A 23204-nucleotide genomic window follows, 5' to 3' on the forward strand; every position below is an offset into this window, starting at 1 on the left:
ACACACTGTGAGCGTTATAGAATATAAGAATGAGACAAAAACAATAAATTGAGTCACTTCCTTTATGTTGCATTATTGGAGAGTAATCTGTATAAGAACTTCCTTCCACAATAAAATGAAAACAGCCTCCCCATACATAGTCTAAAATGTTTCACAACAGGGTCAACTTCCAAGCAGCATTGGGACAAGTCTTTAGGGTAGAGCAGTGCAGAAACATTGACATTAAAAACCAGAGGGGGAAAAAAATTCCAATATTTATTTATTTTTTAAACACATTTCCCCCAAGATGAACATAGCAATGGTCAGGCATCAGACCCTCCTGCTTTAGAATATCTTAGGAGATGTATGCAGTCTGATCTTTGTTATTTTCAATTTAGAAAATAGGTGCATTTGATTTAAGGTAGTTTGAGTAGTTAGTGAAAACTGCCTACCCAATACACAGTGACACCATGAGTGCTGAAAATAATCTGCAGGAAAGGATAATCAGTAGACTTTCACACCATATCCAAAAGAGTTGAGAGATATACACACACACCATCCTATACATGTTTGGGGTACAAGCACCTACCAGACATCAGGTAGCACAGACTCAACAAAAATGTGTCAGATTAAAAAAGACAAAAAAATGCATTGAGGTAAACATTGTCAGGAAATTTGAGATGGTCAATATACTTAACAATGTAGTTAGCAGAAGAACATTGTTTTCAGCGATGAGATTCAAATTGTTGTAAACTTCACTTTCAAAAACAACTACTGGCATGTCACTGCAAAAAAACTAACAATAAATCTTCAACCAAATATCAAATCGGAACTCCTATAGAGTAACAACATAACTAATTGCTGTCCTTAGTTTTCACCCCTTCCCTTGTGATGTAGGCAAAACAATAGCTACCCATTTGTTTTGGGGGAGAAGCATCAATCATTAACGGAAAGGCCAACAAAGCCCCATCTTCAGCCAATGGATCATAGTAGACAGGGTTTCTTTTCAGAAGTTCCGGTTTACAACTCATCTTTGTGTTTAGAGTCAGTTTCTTCATCTCTTCTGCATCCCGTTTCTTTGTCTCCTCTTCCTGACTATCCGTCATCTTTTCAGGGTCCTGTGTAGACAGCAAAAAATAAAAATAAAATTATTGACAGGGTAGGAGACGATGCACACATCACCTTTTAGAGAGGGCATATTATAATGACAACTCAATCTAAACATAACTGGTAAAGTTGATGGTATATCACACAAAAAAAGGAGACCATCGACTTACCTTTGTTGCACCCCATGTCTCGTTCCCCACTTCTGCATGCTTTGGGTCATTGAAAAAAAATTGTCAAAAATAGTCCGACTTCACCTATAAAATGATAAAGGGTCATTGGTTAAGATTTAAATAAAAATAAAATTGAATGTTTAAGTCAAAAGAATAGTAAAAGTTAAACACTACACACCATGTTACATTAATCAAGGATTAGAGTCAGTCACTACCTGCCACATATCCATTCACCCCCATGCTGGCATATGTCAAGGTCAGCAGTGTAGTCAGGGTTGTCAATTTCAGGGTTCACCCATTTCCCCTTGTAGGCAGGATTGTCAATCTGTTTGGGCTTCCACTCCCCCTGGGAAAAACAATGTCAGAAAGTGCTTAGTTCCCTATGCAAAAGTACTTTTTCGCCACTATGTATCCAAGTAAATAGGCAAATTAGTAAACATGGCAAGACCACATTTCACAAAGTGTAGTACATACACACCAAATCCTTGTGGCCATGAGTACAAACGACCGTGGAGGCCTACCTTATAGTCAGGGTCCGTGACCATTGGAGGCTCCCATTCACCATCCATCTCATGGTTCCAGTCATCAGGCTTCTTGGCATCAGGGATAGTCTCAGCCACATCCCAGTCCTAAAGGAAACAGTGGCTTAATAATGTCCTTTGCACAGAGTCACCTGCATTTTCTACAGAAAATGAAATGGTGTTCTCATGCATTCTTTAATGTCTTGTTAACATACCTCTGGTTTCTTGTCTTCAGGATCATCAATGTTCTCTCATCCCAGGCATCTGGCTTCTCAGCGTCAGGGTCCTTTATCTTCTAGGGGAGGAAGGAAGTCCCAGTCCTCCTCTAGGCTTTCAGACGCAACTTTCTTGTTGTCGATCTCCAGCTCGTAGGTGTTATCCGGATTGACTACCAGTGTGTATATTCATCGTCCTAGGGAACACACAAAACAAGTTACTGCATGCAAAAACAAAATAATGTTTCTAACTTCTTTAAGGCCAATACTTTTAAAACAATACTGAGAAAAAGGTGGGATAGCAAAAATGTTGACATAAGATGGTGAAGTGCATAGATAAATAATACAACTGTTACCATTGACTAGAAAATATAGCAGAATTGCTTAAGGACAAAAGGGCTTCTCAACACTTAGTGCCTGGACCACAGATGTCTGGACCTAAGACAGCCAAAACACAAACACAGGAATTTAACTTCACACTGCCAATAGTATGTGGTGTAAAGTAGCCAGGCAACTCAAGATAGTGAGACTAACACGGGGAACAATACCTAGGGGACTCTCAAAACAGAAAGGAATGTGACAAGTGAGTCATAACCTACTTTCCAATGTTCCCAGTTACAAATAGGATGTTTATACTTACCAAACATGATGTTTGTGGATTCTCCATGCATTTCCTCCTGGTTGAGATCAGCTGGGAAACGCTTGAGGTAGCCTCCACCACAGTCAATGTTCTCTTCATGTCTCACAGTAAACTGGATTACCAGTGGCTGGTCTTTGTTGCTGACTGACTCAAAGCGGGAGGATGCAGAGTAAAAGCGAGCATCCTGGCTGTTTTGAAGGCCTGCAATTTTTAAAACGCTCAAGAAATACTCATATCAAGTGTCAACCTATTGAGAAGCAGCTAGACACACCAGATTCTATTGCTGGAGCCTAAATGGCATAATGACAGAGGCACCTTTGTCTACGTCACCATAGAATTTCCCAGCAGTGAGAACAAACTTCCCATAGTCTGACTTGTGTTTAGATTCCACCCATCAGCTTTTTCAGGCATCTGCAAAATTTTGTTCAAAAGTCAGGTGTAAGTAAGTCAAGTGAGTAATGAGGGCAGAGCCACTCGGCAAGGGCCATTTACCTGTGTAGTTAATCTGGGAAAAGAGCAGAGGGATTGCATGCAAGCCATTGATGGTGTTTTGGATGAGTAATCACTAAATCAGAAGATGTCAGCTAAATGTGAATTACATTTTGAGCTTGTCAAGCTGATATTGCATAAAATGAGCAGGCTATGAAAGTGTGTCTCTGTGACACTCATCCAACATATGACATGTAGTCCAATCACCACATTTCAAATGTCACACCCCCCCCCCCAGGAAGGTTCAGTATTTATTCAGAACTTACCCCCCCCCCCATCTTCAAATTGTTCTCGGAAACGATCGATACGGCCATCAAAACCATCGACAGGGTTGTCATTTCAGCTTGCTAAAAAAAAAAAAAACTCTAAAATAGAAAATGTAATTAACAAAGTAAATAAATGCCATACATTTTATAGACACTAAATCTAGCAGTAAAACTAGCTATGGCTAGTTACATGCTATATTGGTCAAAATCCTGACCTCAAATGCTGTACTTACTGCAAGCCCCAAACGCTGCTGATGGTCTCTCGTTTCCGAACATATGTCTGGTTTTCATTGGATAGCAGCTCCAGGAGGAAGCGTAACAACCTTTAACCAATCCAATTAATTGAAAAAAGCATGGGTCAAATCGTTTCAGCCAATGCCAGCTGACCACGCGTTTGCTTCACAAACGCCCATCGGTAGCCGAATGGGTAGGTGGTCTTTATCTCTCGCACGGCGCCCCGTGTGTGAGAGAGAGCGGAGTTTGCACGAATGCAGTAGAATGGGTAGGGAAAAAAACACGCCACACACCCGCCAGCTGCGATAAATCATGTGCACCTTCTGTGATTTCGGTCGTAGTTTTTCTTATTTTTTTTGTAAAGCGATTTATAATATACAATATAGAAAAACAAACGGAGTATAGAACATAGTATACAAACAATGGTCAGGGGAATAAAGACAATACATTATTTAAAGACCTTGTAAAACTTACGAACGTTCAACGTTTTGATTGCTTTTTTGTTTTGAGAAGAAATTGTGTTAATATTTTTGTTCAATTTCATTAAAAAAGAATAAGAGGCTTTTGACTCAAATGTACATTTATGAATATGTATTTTAGCTAAAATAACAATGAGGTTACTTAAGAAGAAAGGCTTTGCACATACTTTGTAAACCAAATATCACATTTTCAAGTAGAAGGGAAATATTTGCATGTATTTTATCTAAAACAAATCTTATAATATCTTGCCACAGCTTCCAGGTATAAGAGCAATACCAAAATAAATGTAAAGCAGTTGTTAATTACAGGAGGTATAAAAAACATATTTTTTTCTTTCTTAAAAAAAACAAACTTTTCAAGATAATGTTTAGTAGTGTAGCACTTATGGATTAATTTAGAATAAATATCTTTAATCTCATTAGTTAAAAGACATTTCTGAGAAAGAGACCAAAAAAAGAAAGGCCATTCTAGAAAGACATGAGGTATGGGACTGAAACAACATCACATTGAAATAGAGCATATATTTTCCTAATGTTGTTCAAAACAGAAGGAGAGAAATCTATATTGCCTGCTGTCAGCTGGATCAAGAGAATATAAAGAAGAGGGGATAGATTTGGCTACATCCCTAAGAAGTACAATAACTCCAGAGGGGATTGCATCTCGAATCCCACCGTACCTTCTCCAGTATGATCTGGTTTCCGAGCCGGTCACGGGTGCACCTCAGCCACGCTCAATGTACTAAACGATATCATAACAGCCATCGATAAAAGACAGTACTGTGCAGCCATCTTCATCGACCTTGCCAAGGCTTTCGACTCTGTCAATCACCATATTCTTATCGGCAGACTCAGTAGCCTCGGTTTTTCTAATGACTGCCTTGCCTGGTTAACCAACTACTTTGCAGACAGAATTCAGTGTGTCAAATTGGAGGGCATGCTGTCTGGTCCTCTGGCAGTCTCTGTGGGGGTGCCACAGGGTTCAATTCTTGGGGCGACTCTTTTCTCTGTATATATCAATGATGTTGCTCTTGCTGCGGGCGATTTCCTGATCCACCTCTACGCAGACAACACCATTCTGTATACCTCCGGCCCATCCTTGGACACTGTGCTATCTAACCTCAAAACGAGCTTCAATGCCATACAACACTCCTTCCGTGGCCTCCAACTACTCTAAAACGCTAGTAAAACCAAATGCATGCTGTTCAACCGTTCGCTGCCTGCACCCGCACGCCCGACTAGCATCACCACCCTGGATGGTTCCGACCTAGAATATGTGGACATCTATAAGTACCTAGGTGTCTGGCTAGACTGTAAACTCTCCTTCCAGACTCATATCAAACATCTCCAATCTAAAATCAAATCTAGAGTCAGCTTTCTATTCCGCAACAAAGCCTCCTTCACTCACGCCGCCAAACTTACCCTAGTAAAACTGACTATCCTACCGATCCTCGACTTTAGCGATGTCATCTACAAAATAGCTTCTAATACTCTACTCGGCAAACTGGATGCAGTTTATCACAGTGCCATCCGTTTTGTTACTAAAGCACCTTATACCACCCACCACTGCGACCTGTATGCTCTAGTCGGCTTGCCCTCGCTACATATTCGTCGCCAGACCCACTGGCTCCAGGTCATCTACAAGTCCATGCTAGGTAAAGCTCCGCCTTATCTCAGTTCACTGGTCACGATGGCAACACTCACCCATAGCATGCGCTCCAGCAGGTGTATCTCACTGATCATCCCTAAAGCCAACACCTCATTTGGCCGCCTTTCGTTCCAGTTCTCTGTTGCCTGTGACTGGAACAAATTGCAAAAATTGCTGAAGTTGGAGACTTTTATCTCCCTCACCAACTTCAAACATCTGCTATCTGAGCAGCTAACCAATCGCTGCAGCTGTACATAGTCTATCGGTAAATAGCCCACCCAATTTTACCTACCTCATCCTCATACTGTTTATATTTATTTACTTTTCTGCTCTTTTGCACACCAATATCTTTACCTGTACATGACCATCTGATCATTTATCACTCCAGTGTTAATCTGCAAAATTGTAATTATTCACCTACCTCCTCATGCCTTTCGTACACAATGTATATAGACTCTTTTTTCTACTGTGTTATTGACTTGTTAATTGTTTACTCCATGTGTAACTCTGTGTTGTCTGTTCACACTGCTATGCTTTATCTTGGCCAGGTCGCAGTTGCAAATGAGAACTTGTTCTCAACTAGCCTACCTGGTTAAATAAAGGTGAAATAAAAAATCAATAAAAAAATCAAAAACTACAGCAAATTCCTTTGGAGTGATCAGTATTTTATGAAAGCTAAAAATTCAGCATAATTAAATAAAATACCATTGAGGAGTTGAATCACTAATATAATATTGTTTCGGGAAACATTATTAAAAAAACAAGGACTTGCCTTTGTATAATATATCTCCATAGTTGCAGATAAAATATTTGTGGGGAGTAAAATTGTGCCTGTAGATCAAAGACCATGCTAAAAGGGATCGTTTATGGAAATTAAATAAATTAGTTGGTATTTTTTCAATACTGTAGAAATTTGAGGCCACCTAAATGAGAAAAAACATACTGAGAGATAAAATTACATATAGAGGTAGGATTCTTCAGGAATTGCTTCATCCAATTCATCTTTAAAGTGTTATTCAAGAGGGAAAATCAAGAAAATTGAGACCACCCTCTTCACAAGTATTCATAATGACAGATTTTTTATATATAATGTGTCCTGTTCTTCCATACAAAATAAAAAAGTATCTTGCTTATCTGATTTTTGACATGTAATGATAAAGCAACATAAGTGAGCCTGGAAATACCCTCATTCTTTGTGAGCAATATTCTACCATTCAGAGATAAATCCCTTGTATCCAGTGATTAAGTTTATTTTGAGTTCTCTGTGATAGGGTTAAAGTTCAGTAAGCATCTAGCTTTTTCATTATTAGTTATCATAATTCCCAGATAAGACTGTATCCTTAACTGGGATGTCAGAGATTGAGGGCATAACACAGTTTTTAACTGGCAACATACCAGATGCTTTAGATAATGAATGAATCCCATTAAGCACAGTTGGAATCTGAGATGCATAATTTAGGAAGAGGGTGGTGTCATCCGCTAACTGACTAATAATCTCCCTGTCTGCAATATAAATACCCTTTAAAACACTTGTCTTGATATGAGAAGTAATAAACTGTGTGGCTAATAGAAAGAGATCAGGTGAAATTGGACACCCTTGTCTGTACCCTGAATTAATTCAAACCTTGGAGAGGTATGGTTTCAGTTTGATAGAGATATTATCATATGTATACAGAGTTTTAATAATTTTACAAAATACAGTAGCTCTCCAAAGCCACATTTTTAAGGGCATAAAATGTAATGTTCTACTGTATCAAAGGCTTTCTAAAAATCCTAAAATAGTATAAAACTCTCATCAGAGAACACATTTGAGTAATCTATGATCTCTAATATCAGTCTGACATTATTCTAGATTACTAGTCTATTTTTCATAAACTCATATTTTACATTGGAAAATTATACTTTACATGCTTGTATAATTAAGTCACTATTTTACCTCCATAGAGTTTTTAATAAACCCTGACTGGGTTTCCTCTATAATGGCATCCAAAACAGCCCTTGATCATTTAGCAAGGATAAGTTCTGGCCTGGTTTAGATCTTATCTGTCGGAAAGATATCAGTTTGTCTCTGTGAATGGTTTGTCCTCTGACAAATCAACTGTAAATTTCGGTGTTCCTCAAGGTTCCGTTTTAGGACCACTATTGTTTTCACTATATATTTTACCTCTTGGGGATGTCATTCGAAAAACATAATATTAACTTTCACTGCTATGCAGATGACACACAGCTGTACATTTCAATGAAACATGGTGAAGCCAGAAAAAATTGTCCTCGCTAGAAGTCTGTGTTTCAGACATAAGGAAGTGGATGGCTGCAAATGTTCTACTTTTAAACTCGGACAAAACAGAGATGCTTGTTCTAGGTCCCAAGAAACAAAGAGATCTTCTGTTGAATTTGACAATAAATCTTAATGGTTGTACAGTCGTCTCAAATAAAACTGTGAAGGACCTTGGCGTTACTCTGGACCCTGATCTCTCTTTTGACGAACATATCAAGACTGTTTCAAGGACAGCTATTTTCCCTCTATGTAACATTTCAAAAATCAGAAACTTTAGGTCCAAAAATGATGCAGAAAAATTAATCCATGCTTTTGTTACTTCTAGGTTAGACTACTGCAATGCTCTACTTTCCGGCTACCGGGATAAAGCACTAAATACGGCTGCTAGAATCCTGACTAGAACAAAAAAAATGGATCATATTACTCCAGTGCTAGCCTCCCTACACTGGCTTCCTGTTAAGGCAAGGGCAGATTTCAAGGTTTTACTGCTAACCTATAAATAATTACATGGGCTTGCTCCTACCTATCTCTCTGATTTGGTCCTGCCGTACATACCTACATGTACGCTACGGTCACAAGACGCAGGCCTCCTAATTGTCTGTAGAATTTCTAAACAAACAGCTTGAGGCAGGGCTTTCTTCTTTAGAGCTCCATTTTTATGGAATGGTCTGCCTACCCATGTGAGAGACATAGACTCGGTCTCAACCTTTAAGTCTTTACTGAAGACTCATCTCTTCAGTGGGTCATATGATTGAGTGTAGTCTGGCCCAGGAGTGTGAAGGTGAACGGAAAGGCTCTGGAGCAACGAACCGCCCATGCTGTCTCTGCCTGGCCGGTTCCCCTCTTTCCACTGGGATTCTCTTCCTCTAACCCTATTACAGGGGCTGAGTCACTGGCTTACTAGGGCTCTTTCATGCCGTCCCTAGGAGGGGTGCGTCACTTGAGTGGGTTGAGTCACTGATGTGATCTTCCTGTCTGGGTTGGCGCCCCCCCTTGGGTTGTGCCGTGGCAGAGATCTTTGTGGGCTATACTCGACCTTGTTTCAAGATGGTGAGTTGGTGGTTGAAGATATCCCTCTTGTGGTGTGGGCTGTGCTTTGGCAAAGTGGGTGGGGTTATATTCTTCCTGTTTGGCCCTGTCCGGGGGTATCATCGGATGGGGCCACAGTGTCTCCTGACCCCTCCTGTCTCGGCCTCCAGTATTTATGCTGCAGCAGTTTATGTGTCGGGGGGCTAGGGTCAGTTTGTTATCCTGTCTTATCCGGTGTCCTGTGTGAATTTAAGTATGCTCTCTTTAATTCTCTCTTTCTCTCTGTCTCTCGGAGGACCTGAGCCTTAGGACCATGCCTCAGGACTACCTGGCATGAGGACTCCTTGCTGTCCCCAGTCCACCTGGCCGTGCTGCTGCTCCAGTTTCAACTGTTCTGCCTGCGGCTATGAAATCCTGACCTGTTCACCGGACGTGTTACCTGTCCCAGACTGCTTTCAACTCTATAGAGACAGGAGTGGTAGAGATACTCTTAATGATCGGCTATGAAAAGCCAACTGACATTTACTCCTGAGGTGCTGACTTGCGGCACCCGCGACAACTACTGTGATTATTATTATTTGACCATGCTGGTCATTTATGAACATTTGAACATCTTGGCCATGTTCTGTTATAATCTCCACCCGGCAGAGCCAGAAGAGGACTGGCCACCCCTCATAGCCTGGTTCCTCTCTAGGTTTCTTCCTAGGTTTTGGCCTTTCTAGGGAGTTTTTCCTAGCCACCGTGCTTCTACACCTGCATTTCTTGCTGTTTGTGGTTTGAGGCTGGGTTTCTGTACAGCACTTTGAGATATCAGCTAATGTAAGAAGGGCTTTATAAATACATTTGATTTGACAAGCGCTATTAGCTTATAATAGTTATTTAAAAGGCAAATTGGACACTGATTATCAATGAGTAACAAGTATTTTTTTAGGTTTAGGAGTTAGAGTGATTAAACCTTGCATTAGAGTGGGAGGGAGTGCTTCATTGGCTGTACTTCAGAGTTCACTTCCAATAGAAAGAAGGCCAATTCTTTGGAAAAACTTCTGCAGAATTCTGATGATGGTAGTATTACCATCAACCCTAGGGGATTTGTTCATTTGAAAGTGATCAATAACCTCTATAATTTCCTCTAAGGAGATGGGATTATCACATGATCAGAAGAATCAATAGAGACAACATTTCCAAGAGAATCAAAGAACAGAGCTGCAGACTCCTCACACTACCTATAGGTGTAAAAAATTGGCACAGTAGTTGGCAATTGTCCTCGATCATATTATTCACATTTAACTGTTCAAAAGCGTTACTTTTAGAGTGAAATTTCTCCAGTCTGGAAAAATAAGCAGAGATCTGTGCAGAGAGGAGAGAACAGGGATAGATAGACACATAGTTGACAGGCTACAGAAGAGACTATGCTAATGCAAAGGAGATTGGAATGACAAGTGGACTACACGTCTCGAATGTTCAGAAAGTTAAGCTTACGTAGCAAGAATCTTATTGACTAAAATGATTGAAATGATACAGTACTGCTGGAGTAGGCTAGCTGGCAGTGGCTGCGTTGTTGACTTTGTAGGCTAGCTGGCAGTGGCTGCGTTGTTGACACTACACTAATCAAGTCGTTCCGTCGAGTGTAATAGTTTCTACAGTGCTGCTATTCGGGGGCTAGCTGGCTAGCTAGCAGTGTTGATTACGTTACGTTACGTTAAAAGAACGACAATAGCTGGCTAGCTAACCTAGAAAATCGCTCTAGACTACACAATTGTCTTAGATACAAAGACGGCTATGTAGCTAGCTAGCTACGATCAAACAAATCAAACCGTTGTACTGTAATGAAGTGAAATGAAAATGTGATACTACCTGTGGAGCGAAGCGGAATGTTGACCGGGTAGTTGAAGTTCAATTCGGTAGACGTAGGCTAGCTGTTGGCTAGCTGTTGGCTAGCTAGCTAGCAGTATCTCCTACGTTAAGGACGACAAATAGCTGGCTAGCTAACCTCGGTAAATTAAGATAATCACTCTTAAATGTTCCGCTTTCCTTCTTGATGAAAGCACCCTCTTCCTTAACCTTGTAAATTTCACCCAGTTTATTTTGTTCCTTAATTAACTCTGCTTTATCTGTATCTGAAAGACTATTAGGTCTCTGGAAGAGCAAATCTTCGCAAGATCACTGCTATTTTCTCTTAAATATTTAGCCATTACAAACTTTAGAACTTCCCAGTTTGTTCTTTGGAGACTTTCACTCTGGACCTTATTCCAAAAAGGTATAATGCATCCTATGATATCAAATTAGACTATTTCATCTTTTAATATGGAGTTATTAAGTTTCCATTATAAAGCCTTGCACTGACTATCATTCCAGGGAAATATTTTAGCTTGTATGCAAATAGCTCTATGGTCTGTTATAGGCGTGTCAAGAATATGAACAGAAACATCCTTTCGTAAGCCCTCTGAAACCATCCAACTGTCAATACATAAACATCTAGTACATGTTTTGTTACACCAGATATAGGATCTCTCAACAGAAAACGTCTCTCTCCATATATCCACTAGATCCAACTTCTGCATAAATACTCTGAGCGCACAGATTCAACATCGACAAATGTAGTTTTGATTCACAGAAAATTCACCACTTGCAAGTTTAGTAAATGAGTTGCATTCATTCTGAAATGTTGTTGCATGCTTGCAAATCTTATTGAATTTATTCACATATCAACTTACATGTTTGGAAGTGTTGTATTTATTCACACATGTTATGAGCTTGCGTTGTATTTATTCTCAAAAGAAGTTCCATGTTTGCAAATATTTTTTGCAACTACAAACTCAGTATACAGGTGCAACTCATATTTTACATGCTTGTATGATTAATTCACTCTTTTACCTCCATAGAGTTCGGCTAGGTGCCAGCAGAACTGAAGCATGCTGATGGGAATCAACTGAGGTGAAATAATCAGCCCACAATTGATTATGAGTGCAGGTTTTAGATTCAAGAGTAAACTGACTCAAATTAATCAAGGATACTTTATTAGTCTAAAATAACTTACAATCCATCTGGCACAGCATACCTTATCTTTATTTTACAGCCACTTTGTTTGCCTGATCTGAGACAACATTTTTATTTATTATTATTATTTTTACACACAATGATCTGGACAAAGGTCATTAAATAGCAGAAATTATGGAGGACGACACTATCATAAATCATATCCTATTCATAACGCAACCTCACATTTTCTTACAAAACCAAAAATGTGCTAACACTTTTTACAATGACGGAAAAACAGGCAGTAAAAATAGCTACAGCACATGTACAGACAATGGAACACTAACTTTATGTATGTACTTGCTAATTAGAATTAGGAGGTGTATTGTGCAAGTAACACATAACAATGGACAAAAAAAAGCATCAAAACATCGTTGGAATAATCAGATTATAATAATGGGCTCCTGAGTGCCGCAGGCAGCGGTCTAAGGCACTGCATCTCAGTGCAAGAGGCATCACCCCAGTCCCCGGATTGAATCTAGGCTGTATTAAATACGGCCGTGATTGGGAGTCCTATAGGGTGGCGCACAATTTGCCCAGAGTCGTCCGGGTTTGGCCCGGGTAGACAGTCATTGTAAATAAGAATTTGTTCGTGACTGACTTGCCTAGTTAAATAAAGGTTAAATAAAACATTTTAAATTATATAACTTAAATCAAGTAAATCAATAATTCTAGATCAAAAAAAGTGTAGGGTGACTCAAATGTTACACTCGTCTTAAAAATGTAGTTCATGTTCGTGGAATACTCAGACCAAGTACAGTGCATTTGAAAAGTATTCAGATCCCTTCCCTTTCTCCCACATTGTTACATTACAGTATCCCATAATGACAAAGCTAAATAAGGCTTTTAGAAATTTTAGCAAATATAAACAACTAAAAACATACCTTATACAATACATAAGTATTCAGACCATTACGGCCTCCCGAGGGGCACAGTGGTCGAAGGCACTGCATCGCAGTGCTAGCTGTGCCACTAGAGATCCAGGTTCGAGTCCAGGCTTGTCGCTGCCGGCCGCACCTGGGAGACCCATGGGGCAGGGCACAATTGGCCCAGCGTCGTCCGGGTTAGGAGAGGGTTTGGCCGGCAGGAATGTTCTTGTCACATTGACAACTAGCGACTCCTGTGGCGGGCAGGGTGCAATGTACGCTGACACGGTCATCAGGTGCACGGTGTTTCCTCCGACACATTGCTGTGGCTGGCTGCCGGGTTTAACTCAGCATTGTGTCAAGAAGCAGTGCGGCTTGGCTGGGATGTGTTTCAGAGGATGCACGGCTCTCGACCTTCACCTCTGAGTCCGTATGGGAGTTGCAGTGATGGTACAAGACTAGCTACCAATTGGATACCACGAAATTGGGGAGAATGAATAAATAAAAGACCCTTCGCTATGAGACTCAAAATTTAGCTTAGGTGCATCCTGTTTACATTGATCATCCTTGAGATGTTTCTACAACACGATTGGAGTCCACCTGTGGTAAATTCAATTGATTGGACATGTTTTGGAAATGCACACACCTATCTATATAATGTCCCACAGTTGACAGTGCATGTCAGAGCAAAAACCAAGACATGAGGTCGAAGGGATTGTCCGTAGAGCTCCGAGACAATGTATGCATCATTGAAATCCCCAAGAACACTCCATCATTCTTAAATGGAAGAAGTTTGGAAACACCAAGACTCTTCCTAGAGCTGGCTGCCCGGCCAAACTGAGCAATCGGGTGAGAAGGGCCTTGGTCAGGGAGGGGTCCAAGAACCCGATGACAGAGCTCCAGATTTCTTCTGTGGAGATAGAACCTTCCAGAAGGACAACCATCTCTGCAGCACTCCACCAATCAGGCCTTTATGGTAGTGGCCAGACGGAAGCCACTTCTCAGTAAAAGGCACATGACAGCCCGCTTGGAGTTTGCCAAAAGTCACCTAAAGGACTCTGAGAAAAAAGATATATAATTTGGTCTGTTGAAACCAAGATTGAACTCTTTGGCCTGAATGCCAATTCTGGAGGAAACCTGGCACCATCCCTACGGTGAAGCACGGCGGCAGAATTATGCTGTGGGGATGTTTTTCAGTGGCAGGGACTGGGAGACTAGTCAGGATCGAGTGAAAGATGGTCGACCTCTAGCGCAGAGACATCCTTGATGAAAACCTGCTTCAGAGCCCTCAGACTGGGGCGAAGGTTCACCTTCCAACAGGACAACAACCATAAGCACACAGACAAGACAACGCAGGAGTGGGTTCAGGACCATTCTCCGAGTGTCCTTGAGTGGCTCAGCCAGAGCCCAGACTTTAACCTGATCTTTGGAGAAACCTGAAAATAGCCGTGCAGCGATGCTCCCCATCCAACCGGACAGATCTTGAGAGAGAAGAATTGGAAAAACTCCCCAAATACAGGTGTGCCAAGCTTGTACCATCATTCCCAAGAAGACTCAAGGCTGTAATTGCTGCCAAAGGTGCTTCAACAACGTACTGAGGAAAGGGTCTGAATACTCATTGAAAATAAGAATTTGTTCTTAACTGACTTGCCTGGTTAAATAAAGGTAAAATAAATTAAAAATTAAAAAAATGAGATTTTTATTTTTAAGGAATGTGCAACACATTATTTTTTCATTATGGGGTATTGTGTGTAAATTGATGAGGAAAAAAAGCTATTTAATACATTTTAGAATAAGGCTGTAACGTTAAATTTGGGTAAAAATTCAAGGGGTCCGAATAATTTCCAAATGCACTGTAGTTCAGTAACCATTTCAACAATAAGCAGTTGCCTGTACAATTGCACATCAATACTACTTTCTTCTAACCTGAATTGCAATTATTGAGCAGGTTATAAATTATTTAAAGTGATGTCACACTGTTAACCTGCAAATATTTAATCAACCTGTAAAACAAGTCATCTATATACAATTCTAGAATAATCATTAACATGCCCTTCAAAGGTTAATTTATTTATATTTAGTCTAGTTTGCTGCAATTTACAGTATTTCTTCCTTTGCATTGAATGTGCCTACCACTGCTTAAGCAGATAGTTGTAATATATCATCAGTGCCAACAAAACAAAAGGATATACAGTACCACTCAAAAGTTGACACGCCGACTAATTCAGGGGTTTTTCTTTATTTTTACTATTTCCTACATTGAAGAATAATAGTGAAGACATCAAAACTATGAAATACCACATACGAAATCCTGTAGTAACCAAAAAAAGTGTTAAACAAATAAAAATATATTTTATATTTGAGATTCTTCAAAGGAGCCACCCTTTGCCTTGACAGATTTGCACACTCTTGAATTCTCTCAACCAGCTACACCTGGAAAGATTATCCAACACTCTTGAAGGAGTTCCCACATATGCTGAGCACTTGTTGGCTGCTTTTCCTTCAGTCTGCGGTCCAACTCATCCCAAACCATCTCATTTGGGTTGAGGTTGGGTGATTGGAGGCCAAAGCATTCTCACACCTCATCCTCCATGCTTCACGGTGGGACTCATCAGACCAAAGGACAGATTGCCCCCAGTCTAATGTACATTGCTTGTGTTTCGTGTCCTTCTAGAGGTGGTGTCTTTGCAGCAATTCGACCATGAAGGTCTGATTCACGTAGTCGCCTTTGAACAGTTGATGTTGAGATGTGTCTGTTACTTGAACTCTGTAAAGCATTTATTTGTGCTGCAATCTGAGGTGCAGTTATCTCTACATCAAATAAAATTGTATTGGTCACCTACACATGGTTAGCAGATGTTTTTGCGAGTGTAGTGAAATGCTTGTGTTTCTAGTTCCGACAGTGCAGTAATATATATAACAAGTAAACTAACAATTCCACCACAACTACCTAATACACATAAATCTAAGTAAAGGGATGGAATAAGAATACATATATATATATATATGAGCGATGACCAAGCGGCATAGGCAAGATGCAGTAGATGGTATAAATTACAGTATATACATGAGATGAGTAATGCAAGATATGTAAACATTATTGAAGTGCCATTATTAAAGTGACTAGTGATCCATTTATTAATGTGGCCAAGGATTTCTGTAGGTGTAGCTGGTTGAGAGAATTCAAGAGTGTGCAAATCTGTCAAGGCAAAGGGTGGCTCCTTTGAAGAATCTCAAATATAAAATATATTTTTATTTGTTTAACACTTTTTTTGGTTACTACATGATTCCGTATGTGTTATTTCATAGTTTTGATGTCTTCACTGTATGTAGGCAGCAGCCTCTCTGTGTTAGTGATGGCTGTTTAACAGTCTGATGGCCCTGAGATAGAAGCTGTTTTTCAGTCTCTCGGTCACAGCTTTGATGCACCTGTACTGACCTCACCTTCTGGATGGTAGCGGGGTGAACAGGCAGTGGCCCAGATGGTTGTTATCCTCGATGATCTTTTTGGCCTTCATGTGACATCAGGTGCTGTAGTTGGAGGGCAGGTAGTTTGCCCCCGGTGATGCGTTGGGCAGACCGCACCACTCTCTGGAGACCCCTGCAGTTGTGGGCAGTGCAGTTTCCGTACCAGGCAGTGATACAGCCAGACAGGATGCTCTCAATTGTGCATCTGTAAAAGTTTGTGAGGGTTATAGGTGACAAACCAAATTTCTTTAGCCTCCTGAGGTTGAATAGGTGTTGTCTTCGCCACACTGTGTGTGTTGGTGGACCATTTCAGTTTGTCCGTGATGTGTACGCAAAGGAACGCACCTTCTCCACTGCTGTCTCGTCGATGTGGATATGGGGGTGCGCCCACTGCTATTTACTGAAGTCTACGAACATTAACTTTGTTTTGTTGACGTTGAGTGAGAGGTTGTTTTACGGACACCACACTCTTGAGTGCCCTCACGTCCTCCCTGTAGGCTTTCTCGTTGTTGTTGGCAATCAAACCCACTACTGTTGTGTCGTCTGCAAACTTGATGATTGAGTTGGAAGCGTGCATGGCCACGCAGGCATGGGTGAACAGGGAGTACAGGAGGGGGCTGAGCACGCACCCTTGTGGGGCCCCAGTGGTGAGGAACAGCAAAGTGCAGATGTTGTTTTCTCCCTTCACCACCTGGGGGTGGTCCGTCAGAAAGTCCAGGACCCAATTGCACAGGGCGGGGTTGAGACCAAGGGCCTCAAGCTTAACGATGAGCTTGGAGGGTACTATGTTGTTGAATGCTGAGCTGTAGTCAATTAACAACATTCTTACATAGGTATTCCTCTAGTCCAGATGGGATAGGCAGTGTGATGGCAATTGCATCATCTGTGGACCTATTGGGGCAGTAAGCAAATTAAAGTGGGTCCTGGGTGGCAGGTAAGGTGGAGGTGATATGATCCTTGACTCGTCTCTCAAAGCACTTCATGATGACAGAAGTGAGTGCTACGGGGAGATAGTAAATTAGTTGTGTTACCTTAGCCTTCTTGGGTACAGGAACAATGGTGGCCATCTTGAAGCATGTGGGGACAGCAGACGGGGATAGGGAGAGATTGAATATGTCCATAAACACACCAGCCAGTTGGTCTGCACCATGATCTGAGGACACGGCTAGGGATGCCGTCTGGGCCGGCAGCCTTGCGAGGGTTAACACGTTTAAATGTCTTACATCGGCCATGCACTTCCTTATAAACTCACTCACCGAATCAGCGTATAAATCAATATTATTCTCAGAGGCTGCCCGGAACATGTCCCAGTCGGTGTGATCAAAACAATCTTGAAGCATGGATTCCAATTGGTCAGACCAGCGTTGAATAGTTCTAGTCACGGGTACATCCTGTTTGAGTTTCTGCCTATAGGACGGGAGGAGAAAAATGGAGTTGTGGTCAGATTTGCCAAAGGGGGGGTGGGGGAGGGCCTTGTATATATCGTGGAAGTTGGAGAAGCAGTGATCCAGTGTATTGACGGCACAAGTGCTACAATCAATATGCTAATAGAATTTAGGTAGCCTTGTTCTCAAATTTGCTTTGTTATCCCCAGCTACAATAAATGCAGCCTCAGGATATGGTTTCCAGTTTGCATAGAGTCCAGTGAAGTTCCTTGAGGGCCGTTGTGATATCGGTTTGAGCGGTGATATACACAGCTGTGACAATAACGGACAAGAATTCCGTTGGGAGATAATATGGTCGGCATTTGATTGTGAGGAATTCTAGGTTAGGTGAACAAAAGGACTTGAGTTCCTGTTTGTTGTTACGATTATACTATGAGTCATTAATCATGAAGCATACACCCCTGCCCTTCTTCAAAGAGATGTTTATTTCTGTTACCGCGACTCCTAAAGAATCCCGGTGGCTGTACCGACTCCAACAACATGGGTTGCAGTGCAAACAAAGGATCCGCTTCGAGAAAGTCATATTCCTGGACGTAATGTTGGTAAGTTGCCATTGCTCTGATATCCTCTATTTCTTTCCGGCTGTATGTAATAACACTAAAGATTTTCTGGCCTAACAACGTAAAAAAAAAAAAACAAACAACTGAAACCCCCCCCTGAAATACTGTATTGTTTCCTAAGGACTAGGGGTGAGATGACCCTCTGTCGGCGCCATCTTGATAGCGCTAATGAACTTATCCTCTTCAACAGAGGTAGCTCTGGGTCTTCCTTTCCTGTGTCATTCCTCATGAGAGCCAGTTTCATCATAACACCTAATTGTTTTTGAAACTGCACTTGAAGAAACTGTCAAAGTTCTTGACATTTTCCAGATTGACTGACCTTTATGTCTTAAAGTAATGGACTGTCATTCCTCTTTTCTTATTTGATCTGTTCTTGCCATAATATGGACTTGGTCTTTTACCAAATAAGGCCATCTTCTGTATACCACCCCTACCATGTCACAACACAACTGGTTGGCTCAAACGCATTAAGGGAAAAAATTCCACAAATTAACTTTTAACAAGGCACACCTGTTAATTAAAATGCATTCCAGGTGACTACCTCATGAAGCTGGTTGAGAGAATTGCAAGTGTGCAAAGCTGTCATCAAGGCAAAGGGTGGCTACTTTGAAGAATCAAATATAACTTGATTTTTAACACTTTGGCTTACTACATGATTCCATATGTTATTTCATAATTTTGATGTCTTCACTATTATTCTACATATATTATATATATTCTATTATGTAGAAAAAAGTAAAAATAAAGAAAAACCCTTGGATGAGTAGGTGTGTCCAAACATTTGACTGGTACTGTACATGCAAATAATAATACTAGTTGACCTGAGCTTCACGTAAAATAATTGCATAAAAATTGTCTAATGAGGAAGTTGAAAATGCACTCTAAAATCTCTTCGTTATCAGATTGAATCTTACTATAGCCAGATGCTCTATTCTTCCTTTCTTGGTAGTGTAGGGTGAAGAGTGGGCATACCACATGTTCAATTGACATGTGCCATTGCAGAAATGTTCAATGTGTCAGGACATACTTTTTCCTTTTTGCCAAAACACTGTTCATGTGTTTCCTGGGTTGCATTGGTCTGTTTAGGGTAGGAAGAAATTGATCCTCTGTGGTATGGATTTGCAGCCTTGGGCAGAGAACAGCCTCTCCTCCTTGGGTGTATATAGCATGGCCTTCGCCACTTCGTCCAACGTTCCCTCGTCTGGCTCCAGACCCCGCGCTGCATAGGCATCACGGGCACAGAGCTTGACATGACGGTACTCCAGAGGTAGGAAGGGCACAAAGAAGTCAATAAGGTGACCTGACATCAGTTCACTCTGTGCAAAGCCTCCTGGAAAGCAGACAAACTGGTAAATCCACAATTCGAGAAAGGTATTTTACATCAAAACATGTTATGTATTTCAAAATGTTTTAATCTATCTATCTATCTTCTAATTAGTATTCTGTATTTTGCAAACTATTTGTTTTTGTGTTAACAGTGTAGTAGCGTTTATGAGAAAAACATCTTCAATCTTGCTCTGTGAAAACTTATTTACAGTGCATTTGGAAAGTGTTCCGGACTTGAACCCGATCAAACATTTCTGGAGACCTGAATATGGCTGTGCAGCGACTCTCACCATCCAACCTGACAGAGAAGAATGGGAGAAACTCCCCAAATACAATTGTGCCAACCAAGATTGTGGCTTAATACCCAAGAGGCTTTAATCGCTGCCAAAGGTGATTCAACAAAGTACTGGGTAAAGGGTCTGAATACTTATGTAAATATGATGTTTACTTTATTTATTTTATAAATTTGTAAAAATGTATAAAAAACTGTTTTTGCTTTGACTTTATGTAGATTGACAAGGGAAAATAAACTATTTTAATCCATTTTAGAATAAGGCTGTAATGTAACAAATGTGGGAAAAGTAAAGGGGTCTAAATACTTTCCAAATGCACTGTGAATGAGTGTGAGAATGAGTGTGTGATTGTAAAGCCACTGTTGGTACCTTGAGAATCCATAGCTTCAGCACGTAGTCGGTGTTCCAAGTCCTCCATCCCAATGTCCTCTCTGTTTTGCCCTGAGTGCCAGAAGTCTAAGGCCACATCGTTGACGGTGGTCCCACCTATATTACTACAAATAATTATTACAGCATATCTTGATTAGGGTCAGTTGGGTTTCCTTACATGAGTTAGTGGAAGAGGCCTCTCAATAATTTAAAGGGTATATATGGCTAACCTGAGGAATAAGAAGACAGCCCTCCTATAGCTGACCCCATCCACATTGTCATAATGGTCCATATAGGGCTTGATAGCATCTATAAGGCCAGGGTGCAGTTTCTCAGCCTCATCAAAGATGAAAAGTGTCTGTGGGCAACGCAGCACCATGTCCCGGATAGCTTCTCTGAGCTGGCCCTGGAAAGAGAGCGCTATGGTGAGCACAACAATATCACCTCTCACTCGTTCCCATTTAAGACAGGTGTGCAATATATTCACGAGATTAAAATATGCACAGGCATTCCATGTATTATTCTACATTTTTTATCCACAAAAAATGGCACTCAATAATTTGCTAAGTTTGGACATACTATTGTATATTTGTTTTAATTCCTACTTTGGTCAAGATCGAGTTGTGTAACTGAATCAATTGCATCACTATCATTTTGATATATTATGCAATTTAACATTGAGTTTATAATTGGTTGGAAGGGTGCCTAGCTGGTGTGAGTTCCAATAACTTTAATAGGTGGTGACCTGGAAAATGTCAAAGATAACATTTTATTTTTAATCTAAATATTTAGGTAGTTCTACTCCATGAATGTTGACAATGCATGGCAATAAAACAGGGACTCAAAAGATTGATTATATAATCTATTAACCCATATTCATAACATAGTTCTGTTCTGCACATGTTCCTGTCAGAGAGGAGTCATGTCTGTACCAACAGCTAGGCTCACCTTGTACGTGTCCACCAGTCTGGCATGGGGGAAATGGAATGGGGCGATGAACAGACGCACACACTCGCTCTTCACCCCGTCCCGGTACAAGTTGTCAGCTACAATCCGGGTCACAAAGTTCTTGCCCGTGCCAGAGCAGCCATGGAAGGAGAGGGTCAATGGCTTATTGGATTCAGGGTTACTGATAAAGCCCTGCACAGCCTTCAGAACCACTGATTGGGCAAGGTGCTGCCCATGAAGCTTTAGCTGTAGATCACTAGCCAGACCTGAAATAAAACATCAAAATGAGCACTGCACAAAAATGACATAGCTGGTGGAACATGCATTCATACAAATATTGCCTCAATATGACTTAATCTTACCTGTAATATTATTTGTTATCCGACAATCCCCTGATTCACAGCACTGTCCCAGGCTGCAATACCACTGTGACAGCAAACTGATATAGTCTTGAGGGAATGCTGCCCATAGGTCCCTAGTAGGTACTAAAATGGCCACACAAATGTACAGTGTACACGTGTAATGCAGAGTTAGACATAGCTGTTGCAATCATTTAAACAACACTATCATTTCTGCTCAAGGCAAGTTTGCAAGGAAAATGCTAACGCTTTTACATATCCTCACCGGATAATAAATTAAATAAGACATTCCCTCTATGTTTGAATAAACTAGCTAATCATCGTTGCTTACGATCTCTGCATTGTAATATAAATAGTTTTGTCCTGTGTAAAAACGAATTTATGCCTTACAAATAATTCCTATGGACAGTCAGTGACAAGAACAAGCTCCAGTGCGTCTGTTTCCCAGACTGTTGGAATTACGGCCTCAATTTTGATATTTCTACAGAAAACAGTTTTTTTTAAACTTGTAGAAAATAAATTAACACCATACCTTGCTGAGTCGCATCATCTTGATTCTGTTGACACTCCCCTTCCCATATATTACAATAAATATAATTGAAATAATACGTAGATACATTAGAAATACTGTCAAATTGAAAGAAATCTGCCTTTGCAGAAACAGCCCAAAATATGGGCAATAGTGGGTAGAAGAACATCAGTGACGCCGTAAATTTGCGATTATAAGAGAGTGGTCGTTAATGATGGCATTCTTCAAACCTCTGTCCATTCAAACCTGTCATACTATATCTGCCAAAAGATGGAATGTACGTATCGTTAGAAAATCCATATCTAAATTGTTAGGATAGTAAGAAAAGCAATGCGTGAAACATGTAACGTAAACGTGAGAGTTAATCTGTGAACATGCAAAACACCATGTTACGATTACGGACTAACATTTTAGTCTTGAACAAATCTTGTTGTGTTGCAATAATGATGTACTATAATACCTTTCACAGTTGGAGATTTCATCTCACCCCCCCAAAAAAAACGTACACCAAACAGCCTGTAAGGAGTGATACGCGAACAAACATAACACAGTATAGAAAAAACGGAAGTCAGGGAAACCGGAAAGAGGTATCCTGTACGTTTTCAAATTAAAAGTTTCCCTTCTATATTGCTCCTTAGTTAGGTTTACTTCAGAATTAGGCATTGTTGTGAATTGTGAGATATTACTGCACTGTTGGAGCTAGGAACACAAGCATTTCGCTACACCCGCAAATATGCTAAATATGTGTATGTGACCAATACAATTTGATTATGCCTACAACAGTGAAGTTTCAGTCCGCTAAGCATATCTCTACAGCATTGGCATCTACCAGGAATAAAAAATAATAGCTGTTTAGTGATGGGTGGTTATTGTCCTTGATGATCTTTTTGGCCTTCCTGTGACATCGGGAGGTGTAGGTGTCCTGGAGAGCAGGTAGGTTACCCCCGTTGGGC

General features: G+C 40.6%; 1 protein-coding gene and 1 pseudogene across 2 annotated transcripts; both read right to left on the reverse strand.

The window, feature by feature from the left end:
• Window positions 1–48: 48 nt before the first annotated feature.
• On the reverse strand, window positions 49–17489 carry LOC135511464 (uncharacterized; annotated as a pseudogene).
• On the reverse strand, window positions 12053–22815 carry LOC135512901 (torsin-1A-like). 2 transcript variants are annotated; one of them, XM_064935393.1, is made up of 7 exons: window positions 22712–22815; window positions 22255–22511; window positions 21726–21848; window positions 21364–21629; window positions 20646–20821; window positions 20416–20540; window positions 12053–19757 (listed from the first exon to the last, which is right to left on the reverse strand). In XM_064935393.1, exons 2-7 carry the CDS (start codon window positions 22418–22420, stop codon window positions 19510–19512), a joined length of 1104 nt encoding a protein of 367 aa, XP_064791465.1. In that variant the 5' UTR covers window positions 22421–22511; window positions 22712–22815; the 3' UTR covers window positions 12053–19509. The 2 variants fall into 2 exon arrangements, with proteins under 2 accessions (XP_064791465.1, XP_064791466.1); XM_064935394.1 differs by having other exon boundaries at window positions 22255–22293; window positions 22712–22810.
• Between the last annotated feature and the right edge of the window lie 389 nt (window positions 22816–23204).

The sequence above is a fragment of the Oncorhynchus masou genome, chromosome 24, assembly GCF_036934945.1.
Source record: "Oncorhynchus masou masou isolate Uvic2021 chromosome 24, UVic_Omas_1.1, whole genome shotgun sequence".
Lineage (NCBI taxonomy): Eukaryota > Metazoa > Chordata > Actinopteri > Salmoniformes > Salmonidae > Oncorhynchus > Oncorhynchus masou.

Bases quoted from the DNA above. Each gene is read 5' to 3' on its own strand.
- LOC135512901 (XM_064935393.1), bottom strand. From the start codon at position 22,420: ATGTTCTTCTACCCACTATTGCCCATATTTTGGGCTGTTTCTGCAAAG. The intron at 21,630-21,725 runs GTAAGATTAAGT...GTTTTATTTCAG, and splicing joins GATAACAAATAATATTACAG to GTCTGGCTAGTGATCTACAG. The intron at 20,541-20,645 runs GTTAGCCATATA...AATTATTTGTAG, and splicing joins GCTGTCTTCTTATTCCTCAG to TAATATAGGTGGGACCACCG.